Source organism: Petromyzon marinus, chromosome 52 (genome assembly GCF_048934315.1).
Source record: "Petromyzon marinus isolate PM22_M1 ecotype Great Lakes invasive population chromosome 52, UKy_Petmar_22M1.pri1.0, whole genome shotgun sequence".
In the NCBI taxonomy this organism is placed as follows: Eukaryota; Metazoa; Chordata; class Hyperoartia; order Petromyzontiformes; family Petromyzontidae; genus Petromyzon; species Petromyzon marinus.
Window position 1 is genome coordinate 3,963,945 of NC_133718.1, and position 27,436 is coordinate 3,991,380.

Genomic DNA, 27,436 nt, shown 5'->3' on the forward strand with positions numbered 1-27,436 from the left:
AGTGAGGAGAAGTGAATGAGAAGTGAGGAGAAGTGATTGAGGAGAAGTGAATGAGGAGAAGTGGTTGAGGAGAAGTGAATGAGGAGATGTGAGTGAGGAGATGTGAGGAGAAGTGAGTAAGGAGATGTGAGTGAGGAGAAGTGAGTGAGGAGAAGTGAGCGAGGAGTAGTGAATGAGGAGTGAATGAGGAGAAGTGTCGCACGCATGTGGCTTTGCCCGTGATGATCCAGCGGCGAGGGTTGGTGGATCACACGCCGGATGGGGTTGTGAAACTTCGCCCCCCTTTCCCCAGCCGTGTGGATGGGTGTTCTGAGGAGGAGCCATAGCCCCTGGCTCGCTAGGTAGCAGGCGGTACAGCAGTGCAGACTAATCTCCATTTGTTTCCGTCTCTATGGGATAGCGCCCTCGCATTGCGTGGGTTTTCCAGCTTTCCCCCAGGCGTATAAACACTCGTCGTTAATTGGCTGAAACAAATGTAATATGTAGAGGATCGCAGAGCTTGGGCAATTGTTGGTTGTGCTGTCTCCTCAACACCACCTTGGCTGCTGCTGCTGCCTTCCCGCGCGGTCTGTGGTTTCTCGGCGATAATAAGAGGCGCAATTTGTAGGAAAGGTGCCAACTCTGAATGAAATGTTTAAAAAACGTGCCCATACGGACACAAAATTGTACATTTCCAAATTGTCTCAATTAAAAATGGAAGCTGAGTTCGTTACGCGCTGCCCGCGCCCTATGATTGTCAAACACGTGTCCACGCGGATGTGGAGAGCGCTGATGCGAATTCATGCGGAGATCGTGTGCGTGGGTGTGTAGGTGCTCGCTTACGTTGCCTCAAATGAGTACCTGGTGTGGTGTTTAAACAACGCCACGAGGGGGAGACAAAGGCGGCTGGACGTGGTGCTGGCCACACACCCCCTCATGTGCCGTGCCGGCCGTCATTGGTGCCACTCGCTAAAAGTCGGTTAAAACTATAAGGGGTCTTTGTGTAGTGACATCGGGGATGTCACTGCATGGTGCCGGCCCAGGAGGGCCGTGGCGTGCGATGCACCGTCATCGCGTACACCCCATAGGCGGGTGTAGTAGCAGCCCCAGCAGGGCTTGGTGAGCACTGGGATAGCGTGGCCACCACGCACAGCGTGGAGTGCGGGCTCCCACCAGGGGGAGTGGGAGAGTGTCAGCCCAGGGGCAGGGTTGCCCCGGGCCGTGGCCACTCTGGTTGACCCCGTAGACACGTGATCCAGAGTGTCCATAGAGAGGGCCCCAGGTGGGGGGGCTAGGGGGTGATCACGTGTCCGGGGAGAGCTCCCGAGAGGGATCGAGGGGGAGCTATAACGCTCGAGAAGGCGGGCGGGGCCAAGGGCGGAGCGGCCCCGACCCGGGGGGGGTTATAAGGCAGGTCCCTGAGAGGGACCGGGGTTCTTCGTCCGACAGCTGGAAGCCCTACGTCTACAAGCTGGAAGCTCTACGTCCTACGAGGCATCAACATGTGGTCGGGGACCCGAGTGAGGGCCCGACCCTTCGTCGCTGTAACTCCTACATATAGTGTAGTTAGCTGGGTGGTCACCACCCTAGGCTGTATCTGGTGAAGGGGCAGTTACCTCTTCGTGTTAACGTGTTGATGTTACAATAAATGTGTTGCCTCTAAAGAACAACATCTGCGACTCAGTTGGGCTCACTACAACTGGTGTCGGAAGTGGCCAACACGCTAGATTATATAGCTAGCAGTAGACTATGTCTACACGTCGCACACGACGTACCAGGACGTCGGAGAGTGAGGACGACGACCTCGTGCTGCCTACAGCTCCGGAGGATGCGGTGGAGACGCTGCCGGCGGAGCAGGGCGCCAGCCGGCCGCTCAACACTTCGCCGTCGGCGGAGACGTCCCTCCGGGAGGCACACGGTCGCCTTGCAGAGCTCCTCCACGCTGCAGCTTCGCTCCTCATGGAGATCAGCCTAGCGGTCTCGCTGGTGAAGGACGGAGCGGCGATGCCGCTCGTGGACGGCGATTCCGCCGCTATTTCGCAGCAGGCGGGAAACTCGGCAGTGTAGCCCGTGCTTTCGGCCGCCATTTTGTCGCCGGCACGGAGCGCGCAGCCCAGCAAAATTGAAGGCGCGCCATCGACGCCGATGGACATCCCGGCTCTCCAACGTCGGCTTCCCTTCATTAAGGAGTTCGCGGCTACCAGTGGTGACTGGGTGGCTTTCAAGCGGCGATTCCTCAAAAATGCCAACTTGGCGGGATGAATGGAGGCGGAGGCGCTGTGGGCGTTGCCTGCCGGCCTCGACGACGACGCTCTTGCAGCATTTCTCGCCATCCCACCGCCGGAACGGTCCACCCTCATGCAGGCTTTTGACCAGATGGCGTCTATTTACACGCCACAAATTTGCCACGCGACGGAAGGGGGAGAACGAGTCGGTCCTCGCCTTCCGCAGCGCACTTTTGGCACTGGCAAAAGCCACCTTTCCTAAAATGGACCACGACGGAATTGACGCGTTGGTCCTCAAGAAACTGCTGGCCTTGGCAAAAACCCTTCACACCATCCTTCCAGCTTAAGATGGTGACGTCTTGTCTCTTAAAGTGGCTAGGTGCATCCAAGCCCAGCAACTTCTACAACGGGACAGGGCGCTGGTGACATGTGCCGTGTCCCGTACGGAGCCGGGGCCGCCGGATGGAGAGGAGCCCCGGGGTGGCGGTGGCGCGCGACGGTCGGATGAGCAGCAGCGGCCAAGATCGTTGTCTCGTTCGAGAGGCGGCCGTGTCACCTGCTACAATTGTGGCCTGTCGGGGCACGTGTCATCGGGCTGCCGTATACCACGACGGCGTCTCCCAGCAACGCCACCATCCTACGCTCCCCTACACCCTAAGGCGAGTTGCGACGCACTCCACACTCGGCCCTTGGCCTTATCTCACCCATCTAGGCGCTTTGCGTCCCTGTCGCGCATCAGTACGGGGAAGTCCTATGCGTAATCGTGAGGTTCGTCAGCTCCGACCGGATCAGTGGTCGGAGCTGGCCCATCGTGCGGTAGCTGCGGCCATGGGTTCATCTGTCGTGCTAGGGTTTATTGAGGGTGTGGAAATTAGGATGCTAGTCGACACAGGTGTGTCGGAAACTATCATCTCGGAGTTGATTTATGATATTTTGCCCCCCAAGTGTCAGGTTCTAGACCTTGTTGATGCACCGTGTTTTGCCGCTAACGGCGGCTCATTGGGTATGATCGGTCGGATAACGGCTGAGGTGCGCATCGCTGACGTTAAATTGTCGGGGCACATTCTTGTCTCCACATCCCTCGCTGTTCCATATTTACTTGGCACCGATTTCCTGGGAAGGATGCCTTTAAAAATCTGCATTGACAGTGGCTGTCTGGAACTGCCATCCGGCCGTCGTATCTCATTTTTGCCTTCCCCCACATGACTGTGTACGGCCAACGCCATGGTGCAGGCGCTTGCACGCCGAACGGGGAGAATCCCTCCCGGCGCGCACATGTTAGTTCCCCTCCGCTTGAGGAAACCGCTCAATTTGGGAGCTACAGAGAATGGAATTGTTTTGGGTCCTTCCAACAAGGTGAGTAGCGGACTGACTTTGGTGGCGGCTCAAACGATAGTGTCCAATGACTAGGAGCCTTTTATTTAGGTTCTTAATGCTGGGTTGGACACCATGATCATCCAGGAGGGTACGGTGTTGGCTCATGCGTCGCCGGCACACCCGGAAGAGGGCGTCGTCGGGAATGTGGGTGCTGAGCCTTACATGCGACAATCCCGTGATGTGGATAAAAGTTGGATTGACAAACTGTGCGCTGAAAGTGCTACCTTGTCCGAGGACCAGATAGGGAAGCTGCGGACGCTCTTGCGTGAGTTTTGGGATATTTTTAGCAAGGGTAAATTTGATATTGGACGCACGTCGCTCCTGAGTCACCACATTGATATGGGCGACGCGGCCCCTATCCGGCAGAATCCCTACCTGCTGAACCCGGCCGAGAAGGAACATGTTCGGCTGGTGGTTGATGAAATTTTGGCCGCAGACATCATCTCACCATCCACCAGTCCCTGGGGAGCTCCGATTGTGCTTGTGAAGAAGCATGACGGTAGCTTACGATTTTGCATCGATTTTAGAAAACTTAATAAGGTCTCTGTTGCGGATGCGTATCCCTTGCCACACATGGATGATTCATTGGACGCGTTGGCGGGGGCACGTTTCTTCTCCACCCTCGATCTCCTATCCGGGTTCTGGCAGTTGCCGCTTGACGATGTCTCGATACCTAAGACGGCCTTTCGAATTTAACCGGCTTCCTATGGGGCTCCATTCCACGCCGGCTACGTTCCAATGTTTGATGGAACTTGTCCTGGCGGGTCTCCAATGGGACTCGTGTTTGGTATATCTCGACAATGTAATTGTCTTCAGCCGCACTTTTGATGACCATTTGCTCTGATTGCGTGCTGTGTCTCAAAATGCGTGCGGCTAACCTTAAATTTAAACCTCATAAATGTCACCTCCAGAAATCTGTTCGTTATCTTGGCCACATCATTAATGAATCGGGTATTGCGACCGACCCGGAGAAGACTGCGTGCGTTCGAACTTGGCTGACCCCCACCTCGGTGACTGAGGTGCGCAGTTTCATTGGCTTTGCGTCCTACTATCGCCGTTTTGTTGCCGGGTTCACGTCAATTGCAAAACCTCTCCATGCGTTAACGGCTAAGGGTCATAGGTTTCATTGGGGGGAGGAGGAGAAGGCGGCATTTCGTGCCATCCGCGATGGTTTGGTGAACGCCCCTCCCCTGCGTTTTCCGAATTTTTCATTGCCGTTCGTCCTCGATACGGACGCTAGCAATACCGGTATTGGTGCCATCTTGTCGCAGGTTGTTGACGGGGTGGCGAGAGTTGTTGCGTACGTCAGTAGGGTGCTGTCTCCGGCCGAACAGCGTTATTGTGTTACGCCCCGTGATTTGCTAGCCATTGTGGTTTTCGTGCAGCAATATCGCCCCTACTTGTAAACTGACCGATATGGCCTCGCCCCCTCCTCTCGCGGCATCTGCCAATGCGGCGACAGGCAGGACGGGCGCCGGTCCGGGTGCACGAGACGCGGTCCTCGGTCTGGATTACGTGGAATGAGGACGCCTTCAGGCGGAAGATGCTTCGCTACTCAAATTGCGGCGTCGTGTGAGGGAAGCTGATGGGGGCGATGATCGACGGGGTGTCGCCTCATTGGTTCTGCGGGGCGGCTTACTCATGCATTGGGATGGGGGGCTGCACTGTTATACCATAGTTGTCCCCACTGCCATGTGAGGCGAGGTTGTTTGGGCGGTGCACGAGCGTCTCTTGCACCTAGGCGTGCAGAAGACGCTGGCTACGCTAAAACGGGATTTCTATTGGCCGGCCATGTCCGCGGATGTGGACGATTTACTCAAAGGGTGCATGCAGTGCGCTCGGCGGAAGCCAGCGTCGAAACCCTGCCGACCCCCCTTGCAATCGATTCAGGTATCGCACGTCAACGAACTTATTGCTCTGGACATACTTGGCCCGTTTCCCACTACCGCTCAAGGGAACAAATACCTGCTTGTGGGGGTCGAGTATTTTTCTCAATTGCCTGTTGTTTGGCCGCTCCCTTACCAATCGGCTGTGACGATTATGGAGGCATTCCTCAATGGTTATGTTATGGACAAAGGCGCTCCTCAACGCCTTTTGACCGATCAGGGCAAGAATTTCTCTTCTAAATTGTTGCATGAGGTCTGCGCTATGTTGGGAACAAAGAAGGTGCGTACGTCGCCGTACCACCTGCAGACGGATGGCATGGTCGAATGGCTACATAGGACTCTGACCTCCATGTTGAGCCACCTGGTCAATGGGTCACAACTCGATTGGGATTTACATATCCCTGCGGTCCTCGCCGCTTTCAGGATGGCCCCGCACGTGTCCACCGGCTACTCACTGTTTTTTTTTTAATGTATGGAAGGGAATACAACCCTCCCATCGATGTACAGGCCACACCAACAAAGCTTAAATCCAAGATTTATGACTCCGTTCGTTTCACTCTTCAGAAGCTTTCGGAGGCACGGGAAGCCTCCAGGGTTAATTCTGAGTCGCGATAATTGACTGAATGGATGCCTGGGGACAAGGCCTGGTTGCACTGTCCGCAGGTGCTGGTGGGTACGTCGCCTAAGTTACTCCAACCCTGGTGGGGCCGGTCGATGTTGTTCGGGTTGTTCGACCAGTGTGTCCAGATCAACTTGGGTCGGCGGAGTTGGTTCGTACATCCCTCTCGCCTGAAACCGTTTATTGCGCCGCACGAATTCGTTTTATCTCCACATCACAGGGGCCGAGTGTCGAATGTGTCCAACGAGCAGGGGTGTATGCCAGCTGAGGTTGGTCCTCAGCGGAGCGATTCTATTCCACCCCCAGGTGCTGCACGACTGACGTCCCCTGCATGGACGCGCATGCCGGCTTCGAGCGCGGAGGATCCGTCGACCCGGCCTACTGCTCTCCGTGAAGAGCCTGGTTTGGCGGAACATTTACACATCCCCCCCGGGACCTGCAGGGTGAGCGAGCCCACCTCCCCTGGGGGCCCAACATCACGCAGTCGCTCAAAGACTCGTTTTTTCGTGATGCCCTTGCACATACGCTGCCACACTGTCAGTTGCTTGTCGCGCTCGCTGTGTCGTGGCGGTTATTGGCTGATCCTCGCCGCCATTGAGCTCACGAACATTGTAACACGGTGAAGGTGGGAGGTGTGATGGTAAGGGGGACCCCGAGGGGTTACGTGTTTTTTTATATTTCTTGTTGTTGGGGTGTTGTTATTATGGCTTCGTTAGTTTACACCCTTCTCCCTGTTGGTTTGTACATTTGTGGATAGTATAACTTTTGTACAGGTGGGTTTGGGTATTTATTTCTGTTGTGTTATTGTTGAGGCACACTGTGTTTTCTTGCATTTGTTCGTTTGGAGGGGGGAGTTAACAGCCGAATCCTACGAAGGGGGTGGGGGGTGATGTAGTGACATCGGGGATGTGACGCCGTGCGATGTACCGTCATCGCGTACACCCCATAGGCGGGTGAAGTACCAGCCCTAGCGGGGCTTGGTGAGCGTTGGGATCGCGTGGCCACCACGCACAGCGTGGAGTGCGGGCTCCCACCAGGGGGAGTGGGAGAGTGTCAGCCCAGGGGCAGGGTTGCCCCGAGCCATGGCACTCTGGTTGACCCCGTAGACAAATGATCCGGAGTGTCCATAGAGAGGGCCCCAGGTGGGGGGGTTAGGGGGTGATCACGTGTCCGGGGAGAGCTCTCGGGAGGGGTCGAGGGGGAGCTATAACGCTCGAGAAGGCGGGCGGGGCCAAGGGCGGAGCGGCCCCGACCCGTGGGGGATATAAGGCGGGTCCCTAAGAGGGACCCGGGTGCTTCGTTCGACAGCTGGAAGCCCGACGTCTACAAGCTGGAAGCTCTACGTCCGACGAGGCATCAACACGTGGCAGGGGACTCGAGTGAGGCTCCGACCCTTCGTAGCTGTAACTCCTACGTATAGTGTAGTTAGCTGGGTGCTCACCACCCTAGGCTGTATCTGGTGAAGGGGCAGTTACCCCTTCGTGTTAACGTGTTGATGTTACAATAAATGTGTTGCCTCTAAAGAACGTCTGCGACTCAGTTGGACTCACCACCTTTGTATGCGTGTCCCATGTGATGTAGACAGCAGATACAAACTAATATATAAACGTTATGTGTGTGTACGCGTGTGTCCCACGTACACACACGTTTACACCCCGCAGCAGGTACTAATTCAAGGCTGCGTAGACCTAGAGGAGGCTCAGAATCGGTTCGGATATTACTCGCCGCTGATTATGTCAGCCGTGGCCGAGAACCCAACCCAGGCTCGCCGAGTTCGTAGTGCAGTGCGCTAACCACCGTGCCAGAATATTTATTTATACTGGAGGAATCCGTTGAGTGATAAAGCTCTTTTCACAGATGTCCAGTAGTTCACAGATGCCCATACACAGATCCACTTGGCTCGCACAGCTGGCACTGTCCGGGGTGGCCATAGCTCATTGCCCTCCCCATTCAATGTACAAACTCCTCGTGAGATTATTAAAGACGAGATACAGACAAGAGACAGGTGTAGCGAGAAAAGAAAGACGCGGAGGAGAAGAGGTGGAGGTGCAGTGAGGTCAAATAAGATGTTCGGATGATGCGCAGATGTAGTGACATGACAGAAGAGAGATGCAAACAATATATAGATGAGATTAATTTGCTGGATTTTTTTTATTATATTGTAATGTTAATTCGAATCTAAATTTGAGGCTATATTTGGTCCACACCTATCGGTATTATGAATCATGCGCCCCCCCTCCCCCTTAAGCTAATTGGCATCCTACGCTTTTGCTTTTGTCCAGCGCCACAGCTGCTCTCACACTGACAGTCTTGCACTCATACTCTTTGGTTCTATTCGGTAAAGTCACATAGGTAAAAAACAAAACAACAAAAATCACGACGTTTTGCCCACAACACAAGTGGCCTTCATCAGGTGAAGGGACCAAACTGTCCAGAGGACAGCGTTGGAGTGAAGAAAGCAAGCGCAGGACGCCTCCTTTAAGCTGTGAGGGGGTAAACATAAAGAAACGCCCTGACAAAGGAATTAGCATAAAATGTAAAGCTGTGCAAGCTTGGAATTAGCATAAAAAAGACATTAGCACCACTGTGAGAGTTTGGGATGCCACTAATTGATTAAACATACTGTACCATTAAAAATTACTTTAACGTTTGGTTCGATTTAGAACATCTTTCCAATGGTTGCTTAATTTGAAACCATCTTCTCGGTTGAAATTGTGTCTGTGTTTGTAAATCTGAATTGCCTCGTGAACAAATCTCTGATAGAAACCCGTGGGTTTACAGAGAACCTTGGTATCGGAGAAGACTATATCGTGATCACCCACAGCGTTGTAACAGTGATCAGCCACGGCAGAAGAATTCGTTCTGCCGTGTTTCAAATCTGATTTGTGCTCGCGAATTCGGTCAGAGACATGTCGTTTCGTCTCCCTGATATAGCAGTCACCACAGGTGCAGATCAATTTGTAAACTCTGGGGTACTGTATTGAACCGGACCAGGATCTTGTGTTTGTTTAGAATTTTGGAGATCTTTTTAGTAACGCCTGCTATATATGGTAGTGTGATGGTTTTGATCGGAGTATCAAGTGGTTGTTTCTGTATGGAGGGAGAAACAGCTTGGCGGATGGTACGGTCAGAGTATCCATTCCTTTTGAGGGTCAGATGTACATGTTTTAATTCACTGGTCAAGTGGTGTTGGTCCAAAATGCAATAAGCCCTGTGGTATAACGTTTTGATGAGATAATTATTTTGCGTCGGGTGGTGGTGGGAATCAGGTTTCAAGTAGGAATCTGTGTGGGTGGGTTTCCTGTAGACAGAATGTCCCAATGAGCCATCAGGTCTCCTCTCAAACAGAACATCCAAGAATGGCAGCTTGCCATCTTTCTCCACTTCCATGGTGAATTTGATGGCGGGGTGTCTGGAATTAATGTGGTCTAGGAAAAGGTTCAAAGCTGGGAGGCCATGTGGCCAAATGACGAAAGTGTCGTCTACATATCTCTTCCACAGGGAAGGTCTGAGGGTGGAAGTCTGGATGGCATCTGATTCAAATTTCTCCATGAAAATATTGGCTATCACTGGTGACAAGGGGGGACCCATGGGGGTACCCTCATTTTGTTTGTAGAAGGTGCCATTCCAAGTAAAGTAGGTATTGGTGAGGCAGTGCCTAACCAGCGCAGGTGTATCGGGGTTTAGTCCATGTTGGACCAAATTTTCAATTATTTCAATGGTATCAGGAACTGGGACCTTGGTGAACAGAGAGACCACATCGAAGCTGACAAGGATATCGTCAGGGGACAGTACAAAGTTTTTTTTACCATAGAGACCAATTGGGCTGAGTTAAGTACTGCTGAGGCGGTTTTGCCAGTGAAAGGTAGCAAGGTATCTGACAGAAAACGGGCTAGTCTATGGGTAGGGGAGTTGATCGTGGATACGATGGGTCTTTATGAATCTTGGGAAGACCATAGAATCTAAGGGGTCTTGCAGCAGAAGGTTTTAGGGAGGGACGTTTAGTTGGTTCGATTAGGGAGGTCGACCTTGTGATGATCTTGTTGGTTTTTATTGTTAGGCTATTAGTAGGGTCATTTTTAATTTTTGAGTAACTTCCATCGTTGAGCAGGTTCTGGATTTTGTTGTTGTATGAATCTTTATCCATAATTACAGTGGCGTTGCCTTTATCGGCTGAGAGGATGACTATAAATTCGCGAGTTCACAGCGTTCATTTTTGCTGATGTTGTTAATGGGTTTCTTAGCATTCTTAAGAATAGTGGCTATTTCAGCTCTCGCAACGTCTGCTTGGATGTGTCCTACGCCTTTGAGGGCTACATCGACCTGAGAGATGATATCATCTACTGGTATGTGTTTTGGGGTGACAGCAAAATTTAGCCCCCTAGCCAGTACTGTTTGCAGATTGTCCGAAATCGGGGTGCTACTCTGATTAATGACGATTTTGTTGACGTCTAGTTTCGTTATATGTGGAACTGGGTTCTTCTTTGATAGGTGGTTGAATTTAGAGATCAGGTTAGCTTTGCATTTGACTGACAGTGAATCAGCAGAAGAAGCAGTCATGTTGTCTACGTGGTTGCAATCAGAAGGTGACATTTTTTGTGTTAACATTAAATGAGCTTGTAGGAGAGTCCTGTCTAAAGTATCGAGTTCAAATCGGAGTAGCCTTATCCTCTCTGAGATTAAAGATAGGCTGGCCTTAAACGGAATCTGTTTAGAATTCGGCGAAGATACAGCAGCAGAAGTGAGTGTGAAAGTGATGGGTATTACCTTGTGGTCGCGGCATCTTTTGAGGAAGGTCAGCGTCTCGATGAGCTGTGACTTCTTGTCCCGTTGTCTGTTGAAAGCTCTAACAGATAGGTGAAAGCCCTCCCCGTAGAGGTTATCAATTCTAGATTTGAAGCTTTCGTGACTGCAAGGATCCATACTCTTTGGCTCTATTCGGTAAAGTCACTTAGGTAAAAAACAAAACAAAAATCACGACGTTTCGGCCACAACACAAGTGGCCTTTATCAGGTGAAGGGACCAAACTGTCCAGAGGACAGCGTTGGAGTGAAGAAAGTCAAGCGCAGGACGCCTCCTTTAAGCTGAGGGGGTAAACAGTCTCACACTCACCCAGTAGCACACTCACAAAGACCCCCCCCCCCCCCCCCGCATAGCCTTAACAGACTGTTGGGGAAAGTGCTTTCAGCGAGTACAGTAGCACCTATGAAGGCCGGCACGGCACACTAGGGGGTGGGTGACCAGCACCACGACAGTCTCACACTTACTCAGAATCAGAATATTTATTTATACGGAAGGAATCTGATGAGCTATAAAGCTCATTGTTACAGATGTCCAGTCGGGGCGGGTCAGAAAGTTACAACAACAACAAATAATACAAAATCACGATAGGAGCGTAAATTTTAGGAAAGGTAAGCAAATAATTTTTCTTTTTTAAATGTCTTACCAGGTCAATCCCACTGCGCTATTAGGTTATTTTTCAGAAGCGATCTGGCCACAAATGACAGCTCAACGAAGTGGCTTATCATGTGGAAATGTATAGCAGCGACACGCACTCATATGCTCACTCAATCTCTCACTCAATGTCACAGGTTTACACACGCATACACACACAGGGCTGAGTCACGGAGAAAATCCGATGAATTCTTAGCCCTGAAGAGCATTACATGGCATTAGGGAGTTTGTACAGCATCGCCATCATCATTTCAGTTTCATTTATTTGGTATAGCCCTGTGAGCCATTCGGCTCTTGAATCGGGTGCAACCGCAACAAACAAAAAACAAAAACATGAACAAAAAAACATCTTAAAGGGACTATGCGCAAACAGAAGAATCCAGGAAAAAACAGAAAATTCTTCCAGAAAAGGCACCGTACACCAACGCTGTGTGCAAAAATCCCAGTGGGATGCAAGTCAAACGACAACAACAACCACAAGACAACTTAGATTAAAGCCATCAGTCTATAATCAGCAGCAGAAGAATACTCATCAGCAGACGCATCATCAGTAGAAGGATACTCATCAGCAGCAGAAACATCATCAGCAGTAGCACAAGCATCATCATCAGTATCAAAAGCATCATCATCAGCGGAAGTAAACTCATTATCCCCTCTCGTCCCTCCGTCAGCCTTGCCTTACTTTTACACAGCCATGCCCAAAGGGTCTAACCACTGGACAACCATTGTTTAAATTCTCGACCCCGGTGGGATGATGGGCTTAGTCAACCCCCCCCTCCCTTCCAACTAGATTTTAAAGTCGCAAGCTTCCGATTATGAGCCGATCGCTCTAACCGCTGAGCCACCGGGCAGAAATTAATCTGAATTTAAACTAAAACTCAACAAAACTATTTCTATGTTACCAGGTAAGGTTCGCTGAGCTATGTAGCTACTTTTTTTTCTTCAGAAGCGACCTGGCTATCACAAATTATAGCTCAACGAAAGTGGCTTATCACGTTTACATTTATAGCAGCCAAATACTCTAAACGCGTGAAGTTGATTCTAAATGTGAAGGGAAAACCCGGAGGACCTGGAAAAAAATCCACGCGACCACGGGGTGGTTGAGACACACAAACTCCAAATATACAGCAGGCGTCGGCATCGAACCCACAACCTCCTGCTAACCAGGCGAGGTACGGTAGTTAACATCTCCAAGCCACCGTGGCAACTGAACCCCAATTGACCGCGTCGACACGGACAGCTGCTGGCGCCCTCTGGCGCGATGTATTTAAGCGCTTAGCCTGTACGGTTGGTGGTGGTGGGGCTACGCTGCACGTGGCGGTCTCTAATCCAGCACTGGTGGAGGAAGCAGCAGCAGCAGCAGCGGGGGTTGGTGGATTATACACAGATGCTATTGTGGAACTCCTCTTCCTCGTGGGGTGGACGGCCAGGAGAAGGCGCTATGCCAAAGTGTGGGCTACTATCATGTCAGCTGGCCCTTCGGTAGGATGGGATGGAATGTTGCTCTCTCCCACGTGTGTAATAAACACTCGTTAATTGGCTGTAAGCACTCACTCATTCACCCACCCACTCACTCACCCGCTCACTTGCCCGCTCACCCACTCACTCACCCACTCACGCACTTATTCACCCGTTCACCCACCCATTCACTCATTCACCCACTCGCTCGCTCACCCACTCATTCACCCGTTCACCCACTCATTCACCCGTTCACTCACTCACCCACTTATTCACCCACTCGCTCGCTCATCCACTCACTCTTGGAATTATCGCCTGGTTAAACCAAATCAACATTGAAACGTGAGCACAGTTCAAAACCAAACAGTCCGGTGGAAAACTGGGTAGTTGACAACCGTGCCTGGTGGATGATGTGTGGTGATGCTGTGTGTTGGATGCTGTGTGATGGATGTTGTGTTGTTGATGGTTATGCTGTGTGTTGATGGTTCTGCTGTATGGAAGATGCTGTGTTGATGGTTCTGTTGTGTGGTAGATGCTGTGTGTTGATGGTTATTCTGTGTGGTGGTGGTTATGCTGTGTGGTAGATGCTGTGTTGATGGTTCTTCTGTATGGTGGATGCTGTGTGTTGATGGTTATGCTGTGTGGTGTATCCTGTGTGTTGATGGTTATGCTGTGTGGTGGATGCTGTGTGTTGATGGTGATGCTGTGTGTTGATGGTTATGCTGTGTGTTGATGGTTATGCTGTGTGGTGGATGCTGTGTGTTGATGGTTATGTTGTGTGGTGGATGCTGTGTGTTGATGGTTATGCTGTGTGGTGGATGCTGTGTGTTGATGGAAATGCTGTGTGATGTATGCTGTGTGTTGATGGTTATGCTGTGTAGTGTATGCTGTGTGTTGATGGTTATGCTGTGTGTTGATGGTTATGCTGTGTGGTGGATGCTGTGTGGTGGATGCTGTGTGGTGAATGCTGTCTGGTGTATGCAGTGTGTTGATGGTGATGCTGTGTGTTGATGGTGATGCTGTGTGTTGATGGTGATGCTGTGTGTTGATGGTTATGCTGTGTGGTGTATGCTGTGTGTTGATGGTTATGCTGTGTGTTGATGGTGATGCTGTGTGTTGATGGTTGTGCTGTGTGTTGATGGTTATGCTGTGGTGTATGCTGTGTTGATGGTGATGCTGTGTGTTGATGGTGATGCTGTGTGTTGATGGTGATGCTTGTGTGTTGATTGTGATGCTGTGTGTTGATGGTGATGCTGTGTGCTGATGGTTATGCTGTGTGTTGATGGTGATGCTGTGTGCTGATGGTGATGCTGTGTACACCTGGCCCTCAAAAGGAATGGATACTCTGACCGTACCATCCGCCAAGCTGTTTCTCCCTCCATACAGAAACAACCACTTGATACTCTGGTCAAAACCATCACACTACCATATATAGCAGGCGTTACTAAAAGGATTTCCAAAATTCTAAACAAACACACGATCCAGGTCCGGTTCAATACAGTACACAAAATTCGTGATCTGATCCCATCTGTGAAGGATGTCATTCCTGACTTACAGTACCCCGGGGTTTACAAATGCAGTTGTACCTGCGGTGATTGCTATATCGGGGAGACAAAGCGACATGTCTCTGACCGAATTCGCGAGCACAAATCAGATCTGAAACACGGTAAAACGAATTCTTCTGCCGTAGCTGATCATTGTTACAACGCTGTGGGTGATCACGATATAATTTTCTCCGATACCAAGGTTCTTTGCAAACCCACGGGTTTTTTATCAGAGATTTGTTCACGAGGCAATTCAGATCTACAAGCACAGACACAATTTCAACCGAGAAGATAGTTTCAAATTAAGCAACCATTGGAAAGATGTTCTAAATCGAACCAAACATTAAAGCAATTTTCAATGGTACAGTATATTTTTCAAGTAGTGGTACCCCAAACTTTCGCAACTCTTAAATTCCCTTTTCACACCATCAATATGTAAACTCCCCCTCCCACCCCCCCCGCGCCAACCGGCATATGCACTTGCATGTACACCACTTCTATGCTAAGTCGGGCAATCAAATGCTAATTTTTATGCTAATTCCTTTGTCAAGGCACCTTGTTTCCTCGCAGACAGCTTAAAGGTCGCGGTCTGAGCGTGGCTGTGTTTCACTCCAGCGCTGTCCTCGAGACAGCCTGATCCCTTCACCTGATGAAGGCCGCTTGTGTTGTGGCCGAAACGTCGTGATTTTTTGTTTTGTTTTGTTTTTTTACCTACGTGACTTTACCGAATAGAACCAAAGAGTATAGTGTGATGCTGTGTGTTGATGGTGATGCTGTGTGTTGATGGTGATGCTGTTTGTTGATGGTGATGCTGTAAGTTGATGGTGATGCTGTGTTCATAGTTATTGTTAGTTCATAGTTCATTTTTTTGGTATAGCCCTGTGAGCCATTCGGCTCTTGAATCGGGTGCAACTGCAACAAACAAAAAACATGAACAAGAAAACATCTTAAAGTGATTATGTGACTGTGCAAACAGAAAATCCAGGAAAAATATAAAAAATATTCCTGAAATAGCACCGTACACCAACGCTGTGTGCAAAAATCCCAGTGGGATGCAAGTCAAATAACAACAACAACAACCACAAGACAACTAAGATTAAGGCCATCAGTCTAACTCCGTACTACAATAAACAAAAACATGGCCAAAACAAAAAAAACTTTTCGAAATCACCAAAATAAAAGCCATGAATGCAATGTAACAGTGATCATAGGGACTGTGACCGAATTTTTAACAATAAACTACATAAATAAATTATAACACCAAAATCTAGAGCCATATTTTAGGCCACTGAATAGCAGTGGCAGCTAGGGTTGTACAACTCCTCTAGAGCAGTTTTGAGTGAAGATCTCATAGGTAGTGATTCAAGTTGCAGTGTATTGGCAATAGCATTCCAGACCCTAAGGGCATCAATAGCAAAGGCCCTTCCTCCAGTTTTTGTACGGCAATAGGGAATGTGAAGCTGGTAAATGAGCGAAGACCTGAGGTCAAATTTGTTCTTTGAAACAGAGAGGAGATCCAGTAGGTAGTCTGCGGAATTTTTTGTAAGTACATCGTGAATAAATAAGATCTGGTGCACAAGCCGTCGAACATTAAGAGATGTTAAGTTTGACCCAATGTAGAGATCACAGTGGTGAGTCCTATATGGGCAGTTCAATGCAAATCTTAAGGCCGAGTGATAGATGGAATCAAGCTTCTTCAGTGTTGACGGTGATGCTGTGTGTTGACGGTGATGCTGTGTGCTGATGGTGATGCTGTGTGTTGATGGTGATGTGTCTTGATGGTGATGCTGTGTGTTGATGGTGATGCTGTGTGTTGATGGTGATGCTGTGTGTTGATGGTGATGCTGTGTGTTGATGGTGATGCTGTGTGTTGATGGTGGATGCTGTGTGTTGATGGTGATGCTGTGTGTTGATGGTGATGCTGTGTGTTGATGCTGATGCTGTGTCTTGATGGTAATGCTGTGTTGATGGTGATGCTTGTGTGTTGATGGTGATGCTGTGTGTTGACGGTGATGCTGTGTGTTGACGGTGATGCTGTGTGTTGATGGTGATGCTTGTGTGTTGATGGTGATGCTGTGTGTTGATGGTGATGCTGTGTGCTGATGGTGATGCTGTGTGTTGATGGTAATGCTGTGTCTTGATGGTGATGCTGTGTGTTGACGGTGATGCTGTGTGTTGATGGTGATGCTGTGTCTTGATGGTGATGCTGTGTGGTGGTGGTGGTGATGCTGTGTGTTGATGGTGATGCTGTGTGGTGGTGGTGGATGCTGTGTGTTGATGGTGATGCTGTATCTTGATGGTGATGCTGTGTGGTGGTGGTGATGCTGTGTGTTGATGGTGATGCTGTGTGGTGGTGGTGGATGCAGGATGGAGAGGGATGCGATGTATGCGTCCAAGAAGGCCGGGAGGGCGACGGTTCGCGTGGAGCTCCGGAAGAAATACAGACTACCTAAGGTATACACACACTACCCTAGGTGTAAATACAGACTACCCTAGGTATACGTACACACTACCCAAGGTATAAATACACACTACCTAAGGTATAAATACACACTACCCAAGGTATAAATACACACTACCCAAGGTATACATACACACTACCCAAGGTATAAATACACACTACCTAAGGTATAAATACACACTACCCAAGGTATAAATACACACTACCCAAGGTATAAATACACACTACCCAAGGTATAAATACACACTACCCAAGGTATAAATACACACTACCCAAGGTGTAAATACACACTACCCAAGGTGTAAATACACACTACCCAAGGTATAAATACACACTACCTAAGGTATAAATACACACTACCCAAGGTATAAATACACACTACCCAACGTATAAATACACACTACCCAAGGTATAAATACACTACCCAAGGTATAAATACACACTACCCTAGGTATACACACTACCATAGGTATAAATACACACTACCCAAGGTATAAATACACACTACCCAAGGTATAAATACACACTACCCAAGGTATAAATACACACTACCCTAGGTATAAATACACACTACCCTCGGTATAAATACACACTACCCAAGGTATAAATACACACTACCCAAGGTATAAATACACACTACTCAAGGTGTAAATACACACTACCCAAGGTATAAATACACACTACCTAAGGTATAAATACACACTACCCAAGGTATAAATACACACTACCCTAGGTATAAATACACACTACCCTAGGTATAAATACACACTACCTAAGGTATAAATACACACTACCCAAGGTATAAATACACACTACCCTAGGTGTAAATACACACTACCCAAGGTGTAAATACACACTACCCAAGGTATAAATACACACTACCCTAGGTATAAATACACACTACCTAAGGTATAAATACAGACTACCCAAGGTATAAATACAGACTACCCTAGGTGTAAATACACACTCCCCTTGGTGTAAATACACACTACCCAAGGTATAAATACACACTACCCAAGGTATAAATACACACTACCCAAGGTGTAAATACACACCACCTAAGGTATAAATACACACTACCCAAGGTATAAATACACACTACCCAAGGTGTAAATACACACTACCCAAGGTATAAATACACACTACCCAAGGTATAAATACACACTACCCAAGGTATAAATACACACTACCCAAGGTATAAATACACACTACCCAAGGTGTAAATACACACTACCCAAGGTATACATACACACTACCCAAGGTATAAATACACACTACCCAAGGTGTAAATACACACTACCCAAGGTGTAAATACACACTACCTAAGGTATAAATACACACTACCCAAGGTATAAATACACACTACCCAAGGTATAAATACACACTACCCAAGGTATAAATACACTACCCAAGGTATAAATACACACTACCCAAGGTATAAATACACACTACCCAAGGTATAAATACACACTACCCAAGGTATAAATACACACTACCCAAGGTGTAAATACACACTACCCAAGGTATAAATACACACTACCCAAGGTATAAATACACTACCTAAGGTATAAATACACACTACCCTAGGTATAAATACACACTACCCTCGGTATAAATACACACTACCCTAGGTATAAATACACACTACCCAAGGTATAAATACACACTACCCAAGGTATAAATACACACTACCCAAGGTATAAATACACACTACTCAAGGTGTAAATACACACTACCCAAGGTATAAATACACTACCCAAGGTATAAATACACACTATCCAAGGTATAAATACACACTACCCTAGGTATAAATACACACTACCCTCGGTATAAATACACACTACCCAAGGTATAAATACACACTACCCAAGGTATAAATACACACTACTCAAGGTGTAAATACACACTACCCAAGGTATAAATACACACTACCTAAGGTATAAATACACACTACCCAAGGTATAAATACACACTACCCTAGGTATAAATACACACTACCCTAGGTATAAATACACACTACCTAAGGTATAAATACACACTACCCAAGGTATAAATACACACTACCCTAGGTGTAAATACACACTACCCATGGTGTAAATACACACTACCCAAGGTATAAATACACACTACCCTAGGTATAAATACACACTACCTAAGGTATAAATACAGACTACCCAAGGTATAAATACAGACTACCCTAGGTGTAAATACACACTCCCCTTGGTGTAAATACACACTACCCAAGGTATAAATACACACTACCCAAGGTATAAATACACACTACCCAAGGTGTAAATACACACTACCCAAGGTATAAATACACACCACCTAAGGTATAAATACACACTACCCAAGGTATAAATACACACTACCCAAGGTGTAAATACACACTACCCAAGGTATAAATACACACTACCCAAGGTGTAAATACACACTACCCAAGGTATAAATACACACTACCCAAGGTGTAAATACACACTACCCAAGGTATAAATACACACTACCCAAGGTATAAATACACACTACCCAAGGTATAAATACACACTACCCAAGGTATAAATACACACTACCCAAGGTGTAAATACACACTACCCAAGGTATAAATACACACTACCCAAGGTATAAATACACACTACCCAAGGTGTAAATACACACTACCCAAGGTGTAAATACACACTACCTAAGGTATAAATACACACTACCCAAGGTATAAATACACACTACCCAAGGTATAAATACACACTACCCAAGGTATAAATACACTACCCAAGGTATAAATACACACTACCCAAGGTATAAATACACACTACCCAAGGTATAAATACACACTACCCAAGGTATAAATACACACTACCCAAGGTGTAAATACACACTACCCAAGGTATAAATACACACTACCCAAGGTATAAATACACTACCTAAGGTATAAATACACACTACCCTAGGTATAAATACACACTACCCTCGGTATAAATACACACTACCCTAGGTATAAATACACACTACCCAAGGTATAAATACACACTACCCAAGGTATAAATACACACTACCCAAGGTATAAATACACACTACTCAAGGTGTAAATACACACTACCCAAGGTATAAATACACACTACCTAAGGTATAAATACACACTACCCAAGGTATAAATACACACTACCCTAGGTATAAATACACACTACCCTAGGTATAAATACACACTACCTAAGGTATAAATACACACTACCCAAGGTATAAATACACACTACCCAACGTATAAATACACACTACCCAAGGTATAAATACACTACCCAAGGTATAAATACACACTACCCTAGGTATACACACTACCATAGGTATAAATACACACTACCCAAGGTATAAATACACACTACCCAAGGTGTAAATACACACTACCCAAGGTATAAATACACACTACCTAAGGTATAAATACACACTACCCAAGGTATAAATACACACTACCCAACGTATAAATACACACTACCCAAGGTATAAATACACTACCCAAGGTATAAATACACACTACCCTAGGTATACACACTACCATAGGTATAAATACACACTACCCAAGGTATAAATACACACTACCCAAGGTATAAATACACACTACCCAAGGTATAAATACACACTACCCAAGGTATAAATACACACTACCCAAGGTATAAATACACACTACCCTAGGTATAAATACACACTACCCTCGGTATAAATACACACTACCCAAGGTATAAATACACACTACCCAAGGTGTAAATACACACTACCCAAGGTATAAATACACACTACCTAAGGTATAAATACACACTACCCAAGGTATAAATACACACTACCCTAGGTATAAATACACACTACCCTAGGTATAAATACACACTACCTAAGGTATAAATACACACTACCCAAGGTATAAATACACACTACCCTAGGTGTAAATACACACTACCCAAGGTGTAAATACACACTACCCAAGGTATAAATACACACTACCCTAGGTATAAATACACACTACCTAAGGTATAAATACAGACTACCCAAGGTATAAATACAGACTACCCTAGGTGTAAATACACACTCCCCTTGGTGTAAATACACACTACCCAAGGTATAAATACACACTACCCAAGGTATAAATACACACTACCCAAGGTGTAAATACACACTACCCAAGGTATAAATACACACCACCTAAGGTATAAATACACACTACCCAAGGTATAAATACACACTACCCAAGGTGTAAATACACACTACCCAAGGTATAAATACACACTACCCAAGGTATAAATACACACTACCCAAGGTATAAATACACACTACCCAAGGTATAAATACACACTACCCAAGGTGTAAATACACACTACCCAAGGTATAAATACACACTACCCAAGGTATAAATACACACTACCCAAGGTGTAAATACACACTACCCAAGGTGTAAATACACACTACCTAAGGTATAAATACACACTACCCAAGGTATAAATACACACTACCCAAGGTATAAATACACACTACCCAAGGTATAAATACACTACCCAAGGTATAAATACACACTACCCAAGGTATAAATACACACTACCCAAGGTATAAATACACACTACCCAAGGTATAAATACACACTACCCAAGGTGTAAATACACACTACCCAAGGTATAAATACACACTACCCAAGGTATAAATACACTACCTAAGGTATAAATACACACTACCCTAGGTATAAATACACACTACCCTCGGTATAAATACACACTACCCTAGGTATAAATACACACTACCCAAGGTATAAATACACACTACCCAAGGTATAAATACACACTACCCAAGGTATAAATACACACTACTCAAGGTGTAAATACACACTACCCAAGGTATAAATACACTACCCAAGGTATAAATACACACTACCCAAGGTATAAATACACACTACCCTAGGTATAAATACACACTACCCTCGGTATAAATACACACTACCCAAGGTATAAATACACACTACCCAAGGTATAAATACACACTACTCAAGGTGTAAATACACACTACCCAAGGTATAAATACACACTACCTAAGGTATAAATACACACTACCCAAGGTATAAATACACACTACCCTAGGTATAAATACACACTACCCTAGGTATAAATACACACTACCTAAGGTATAAATACACACTACCCAAGGTATAAATACACACTACCCTAGGTGTAAATACACACTACCCAAGGTGTAAATACACACTACCCAAGGTATAAATACACACTACCCTAGGTATAAATACACACTACCTAAGGTATAAATACAGACTACCCAAGGTATAAATACAGACTACCCTAGGTGTAAATACACACTCCCCTTGGTGTAAATACACACTACCCAAGGTATAAATACACACTACCCAAGGTATAAATACACACTACCCAAGGTGTAAATACACACTACCCAAGGTATAAATACACACCACCTAAGGTATAAATACACACTACCCAAGGTATAAATACACACTACCCAAGGTGTAAATACACACTACCCAAGGTATAAATACACACTACCCAAGGTATAAATACACACTACCCAAGGTATAAATACACACTACCCAAGGTATAAATACACACTACCCAAGGTGTAAATACACACTACCCAAGGTATAAATACACACTACCCAAGGTATAAATACACACTACCCAAGGTGTAAATACACACTACCCAAGGTGTAAATACACACTACCTAAGGTATAAATACACACTACCCAAGGTATAAATACACACTACCCAAGGTATAAATACACACTACCCAAGGTATAAATACACTACCCAAGGTATAAATACACACTACCCAAGGTATAAATACACACTACCCAAGGTATAAATACACACTACCCAAGGTATAAATACACACTACCCAAGGTGTAAATACACACTACCCAAGGTATAAATACACACTACCCAAGGTATAAATACACTACCTAAGGTATAAATACACACTACCCTAGGTATAAATACACACTACCCTCGGTATAAATACACACTACCCTAGGTATAAATACACACTACCCAAGGTATAAATACACACTACCCAAGGTATAAATACACACTACCCAAGGTATAAATACACACTACTCAAGGTGTAAATACACACTACCCAAGGTATAAATACACTACCCAAGGTATAAATACACACTACCCAAGGTATAAATACACACTACCCAAGGTATAAATACACACTACCCAAGGTATAAATACACACTACCCTAGGTATAAATACACATTACCCTCGGTATAAATACACACTACCCAAGGTATAAATACACACTACCCAAGGTATAAATACACACTACTCAAGGTGTAAATACACACTACCCAAGGTATAAATACACACTATCTAAGGTATAAATACACACTACCCAAGGTATAAATACACACTACCCTAGGTATAAATACACACTACCCTAGGTATAAATACACACTACCTAAGGTATAAATACACACTACCCAAGGTATAAATACACACTACCCTAGGTGTAAATACACACTACCCAAGGTGTAAATACACACTACCCAAGGTATAAATACACACTACCCTAGGTATAAATACACACTACCTAAGGTATAAATACAGACTACCCAAGGTATAAATATAGACTACCCTACGTGTAAATACACACTCCCCTTGGTGTAAATACACACTACCCAAGGTATAAATACACACTACCCAAGGTATAAATACACACTACCCAAGGTGTAAATACACACTACCCAAGGTATAAATACACACTACCTAAGGTATAAATACACACTACCCAAGGTATAAATACACACTACCCAAGGTGTAAATACACACTACCCAAGGTATAAATACACACTACCCAAGGTATAAATACACACTACCCAAGGTATAAATACACACTACCCAAGGTATAAATACACACTACCCAAGGTGTAAATACACACTACCCAAGGTATAAATACACACTACCCAAGGTATAAATACACACTACCCAAGGTGTAAATACACACTACCCAAGGTATAAATACACACTACCCAAGGTGTAAATACACACTACCCAAGGTATAAATACACACTACCCAAGGTATAAATACAGACTACCCAAGGTGTAAATACACACTCCCCTTGGTGTAAATACACACTACCCAAGGTATAAATACACACTACCCAAGGTATAAATACACACTACCCAAGGTATAAATACACAATCCCCAAGATATAAATACACACTACCCAAGGTGTAAATACACACTCCCCAAGATATAAATACACACTACCCAAGGTATAAATACAGACTACCCAAGGTGTAAATACACACTACCCAAGGTGTAAATACACACTCCCCTAGGTATAAATACACACTACCCAAGGTATAAATACACACTACCCAAGGTATAAATACACACTACCCAAGGTATAAATACACACTACCCAAGTTATAAATACACACTACCCAAGGTATAAATACACACTCCCCTAGGTAGCGATGAAAAGGGGGAGAGAGATTTGGCGGTGGTGGCAGTGATGTTGTGGTGGTGGTCGTCTTGATGGTGGTGGTGTTGATCTTGGTGGTGGTGGTGGTGGTTGTTGTTTGGACGGTGATGGAGGCAGTGATGTTGTGGTCATGGGAATGTCAACAGGACCTACTGCGGACCTCTTCTGCCCACTATCGGCTTGCCATCTATAAGACACCCCTGTACCATTCTTCCACTGCGGTGGTGGGCGTCCAACCTAGGACCCCCGCTTATAACCCCACAATGCCCTGGTCTCGGCCTGCTGATGCAAGTTGCAAGAGAGAATGTAATCATCGCTTCCAGCTGGTGTTGGCACCGTCCCCCCACCTCCGCCCTCTCGATGCCGAGGAGAAATGGGTGAGGTTCAGGTCTGTAGCTCATGCAGCTGCTATGCATGTACGTAGAACTTCTGTCGCATCATACGTAGCCAATCGTGCTCATCGGAGGTGCGGGTTCTTCGGATAGGCATTGAGCCTACCCAGAGAACCCTGGCCGGTGCAGGAGGTGTTCCAACAATCTTATTCTTACTGTCTACAACATCCCAACCAAGACTGGATTATGGACCGGGCCAGTGGGGCCCAGTGCCCCGGGGCCTCGGACTGCCAGGGGCCATCCAAGCCTCAGGCCGCGTGCCAAAACTTCCGAGGGAAGTTGAACGCCAGGGCCCTCAGTGCGCACAGCGCAAGCTGACCACTAGGCCCCTGGGTGCTTATAGCGTGACCTCACCGCTACTGCCCGCCAGACCCCTCGGCGCTTACAATGTGAGGGCCCCCAGGCCTCTTGGCGTTTAAAGCGTGAGCTGACCACTAGGGCCCCCGGGCACTGCAGCGCTTACAATGTGGGGCCCCTTGGTGCTTAAAGCGTGAGCTGACCACTAGGGCCCCCGGGCCCCGCAGTGCTTACAATGTGAGGCCCCTCGGTGCTTAAAGCGTGAGCTCACCACTAGGGCCCCCGGGCCCTGCAGTGCTTACAATGTGAGGCCCCTCGGTGCTTAAAGCGCGAGCTGACCACTAGGGCCCCCGGGCCCCTGCAGCGCTTACAATGTGAGGCCCCTCGATGCTTAAAGCGTGAGCTCACCACTAGGGCCCCCGAGCCTCTGTGTGCTTACAGTGTGAGTTGGCCACTAGGGCCCCCAGGCCCCTCGGTGCACACATCAAGCGTAACACCTGGGGCCCCTTGGTACATACAGTGCATGCTGAAAACGAGAGCCTCTCAGAGAGTGCAGTGCTTCTGTACAACTGAGCCACTGGTTGGCACGCTACAATACGCTGTGACATGATACAATATTCACCAACAAGTCAGTTCATTCTGCATAACAGGACAGTTTGAGGGGCTTCATATTATGGCAAACCGTTCGTTATTTGACTTACCGTAACTAGCTGTCCCTTTATTTAGCTAACTGCCCATTTTCCCGAGCTAGCTGTCCGTATGATTCAGCTTGTTAACAGAAATGAGTTAGCTAGCTGCCATTTTTGCCAGCTAGCTGCCCTTACAACCAAATCAGCTGCACTAAAAAGCCAGCTAGTGAGACCAAGGGCTCGTCGTTTGTTGAGAGCTTAGTTAGTCGTTGATAAATCAATAATTAAAAATACACCGCGGTTTTGTGAAACATAAAAAAAATATGCCAAAAGCTATATTTTTTCATACACTAACGCATATATAAGAGACCCATTACATACTTAAAGATTAAGGAAAAACACATTCATTTTTTCCATAGACCGTCTGTTTTTAGATCCACGGAAGTAGACAATGCTCACGTTGACATGCAAATTGTCGACAGCTCTTCCGAGGTCTTTTTTCCCCCTCCCCATCGATGGGGTGTGGCCTATGGGGTGTGGCCCCTCCCCATCGATGGGGTGTGGCCTATGGGGTGTGGGCCCTCCCCATCGATGGGGTGTGGCCTATGTGCATCGTCTCCACCAAGTCATTTCACTGACATCAGAAATGAAAAAAAGTAATATTTTTCATTTCAAGCAACATTATTCTCTCTGTGTCAGGCAGGTATACAAGACATTTCTTGGTAGGAAAAGCCACAGGCAGATGCCTGTTTTCTTGATTGGTACGCCACAGTAATATATTTGGAGACTTTTTTCATCTTTTTATAAAACAACAGCCTTTTTAAAGGCTATTTCAACAATCCCTCCTAAGGGCTATTTTCTAACAGCCTTATTAAATGGTTAGAGTTATTTATTTTACGTGCTTTTCTATGTTTTTCTTTTATTTACTCAAAGTTGTCTTTAGGTACAAGTAGACTATAAAATACGACCACTTGATTGTATTTTCCAACAACAGTATTTGAAGGGTGTTGTCATTATTATAGATATTCAATTATTATGTAATACGTATTCATATAAATAGCATACAAGTTCTGAAATGTGGACCACAAACATTGGATCAGTGGTGCTTCGAAAAGGAAAGCCAAACAAGAAAAGGAGGCAAGAGAAGCAGTTTTGCTTCAAAGTGTTCCACTCAATGCCAACTTCTTTCAAAAACCCTCTGATAGTAATAATTATGACAACAGCACTCTTGTCAGCTGTGAGGAAGGAATTTACACTAGTTCAGTTTCCAGTGATGTTTTCACTCCCCCAGAGCCATCCTTTGAAGGCAAACCCTCAACAGCTAATGGTATACAAGAACCATCATTTCCACCTCAGGAGCAGTTGGGCAGTTCACAAGATTAAAATCAGTAACCAAGCCATTCCTGGTGCTATGAGGTCACTGACCCTGCATTATGGCAAAGCACTTCTAGTGACATTGTTAAGGCAGTGCTTCATGATTACAAAACCGAAGTAGAATATATCCAGCTTCAGTCCGAGATATAGAGCGCTTGGTGGAAATACTAGAAGTTTCAACAATTAACTTCTGAACTGTATATTGCCAAATGGGCAGAAGGTTTCTAGACAGTGGCTACTGTACTCACCCTC

At 46.4% G+C, this 27,436-nt stretch overlaps 1 protein-coding gene across 1 annotated transcript in view; it reads left to right on the plus strand.

The window, feature by feature from the left end:
• Positions 1-27,436, plus strand: part of LOC116953568 (complexin-4-like) — a 35,166-nt gene that overhangs the window by 3,356 nt on the left and 4,374 nt on the right. The window contains 1 exon segment of the mRNA XM_032973889.2: positions 16,909-16,996. Coding sequence (XP_032829780.1) covers positions 16,909-16,996 — 88 coding nt within the window.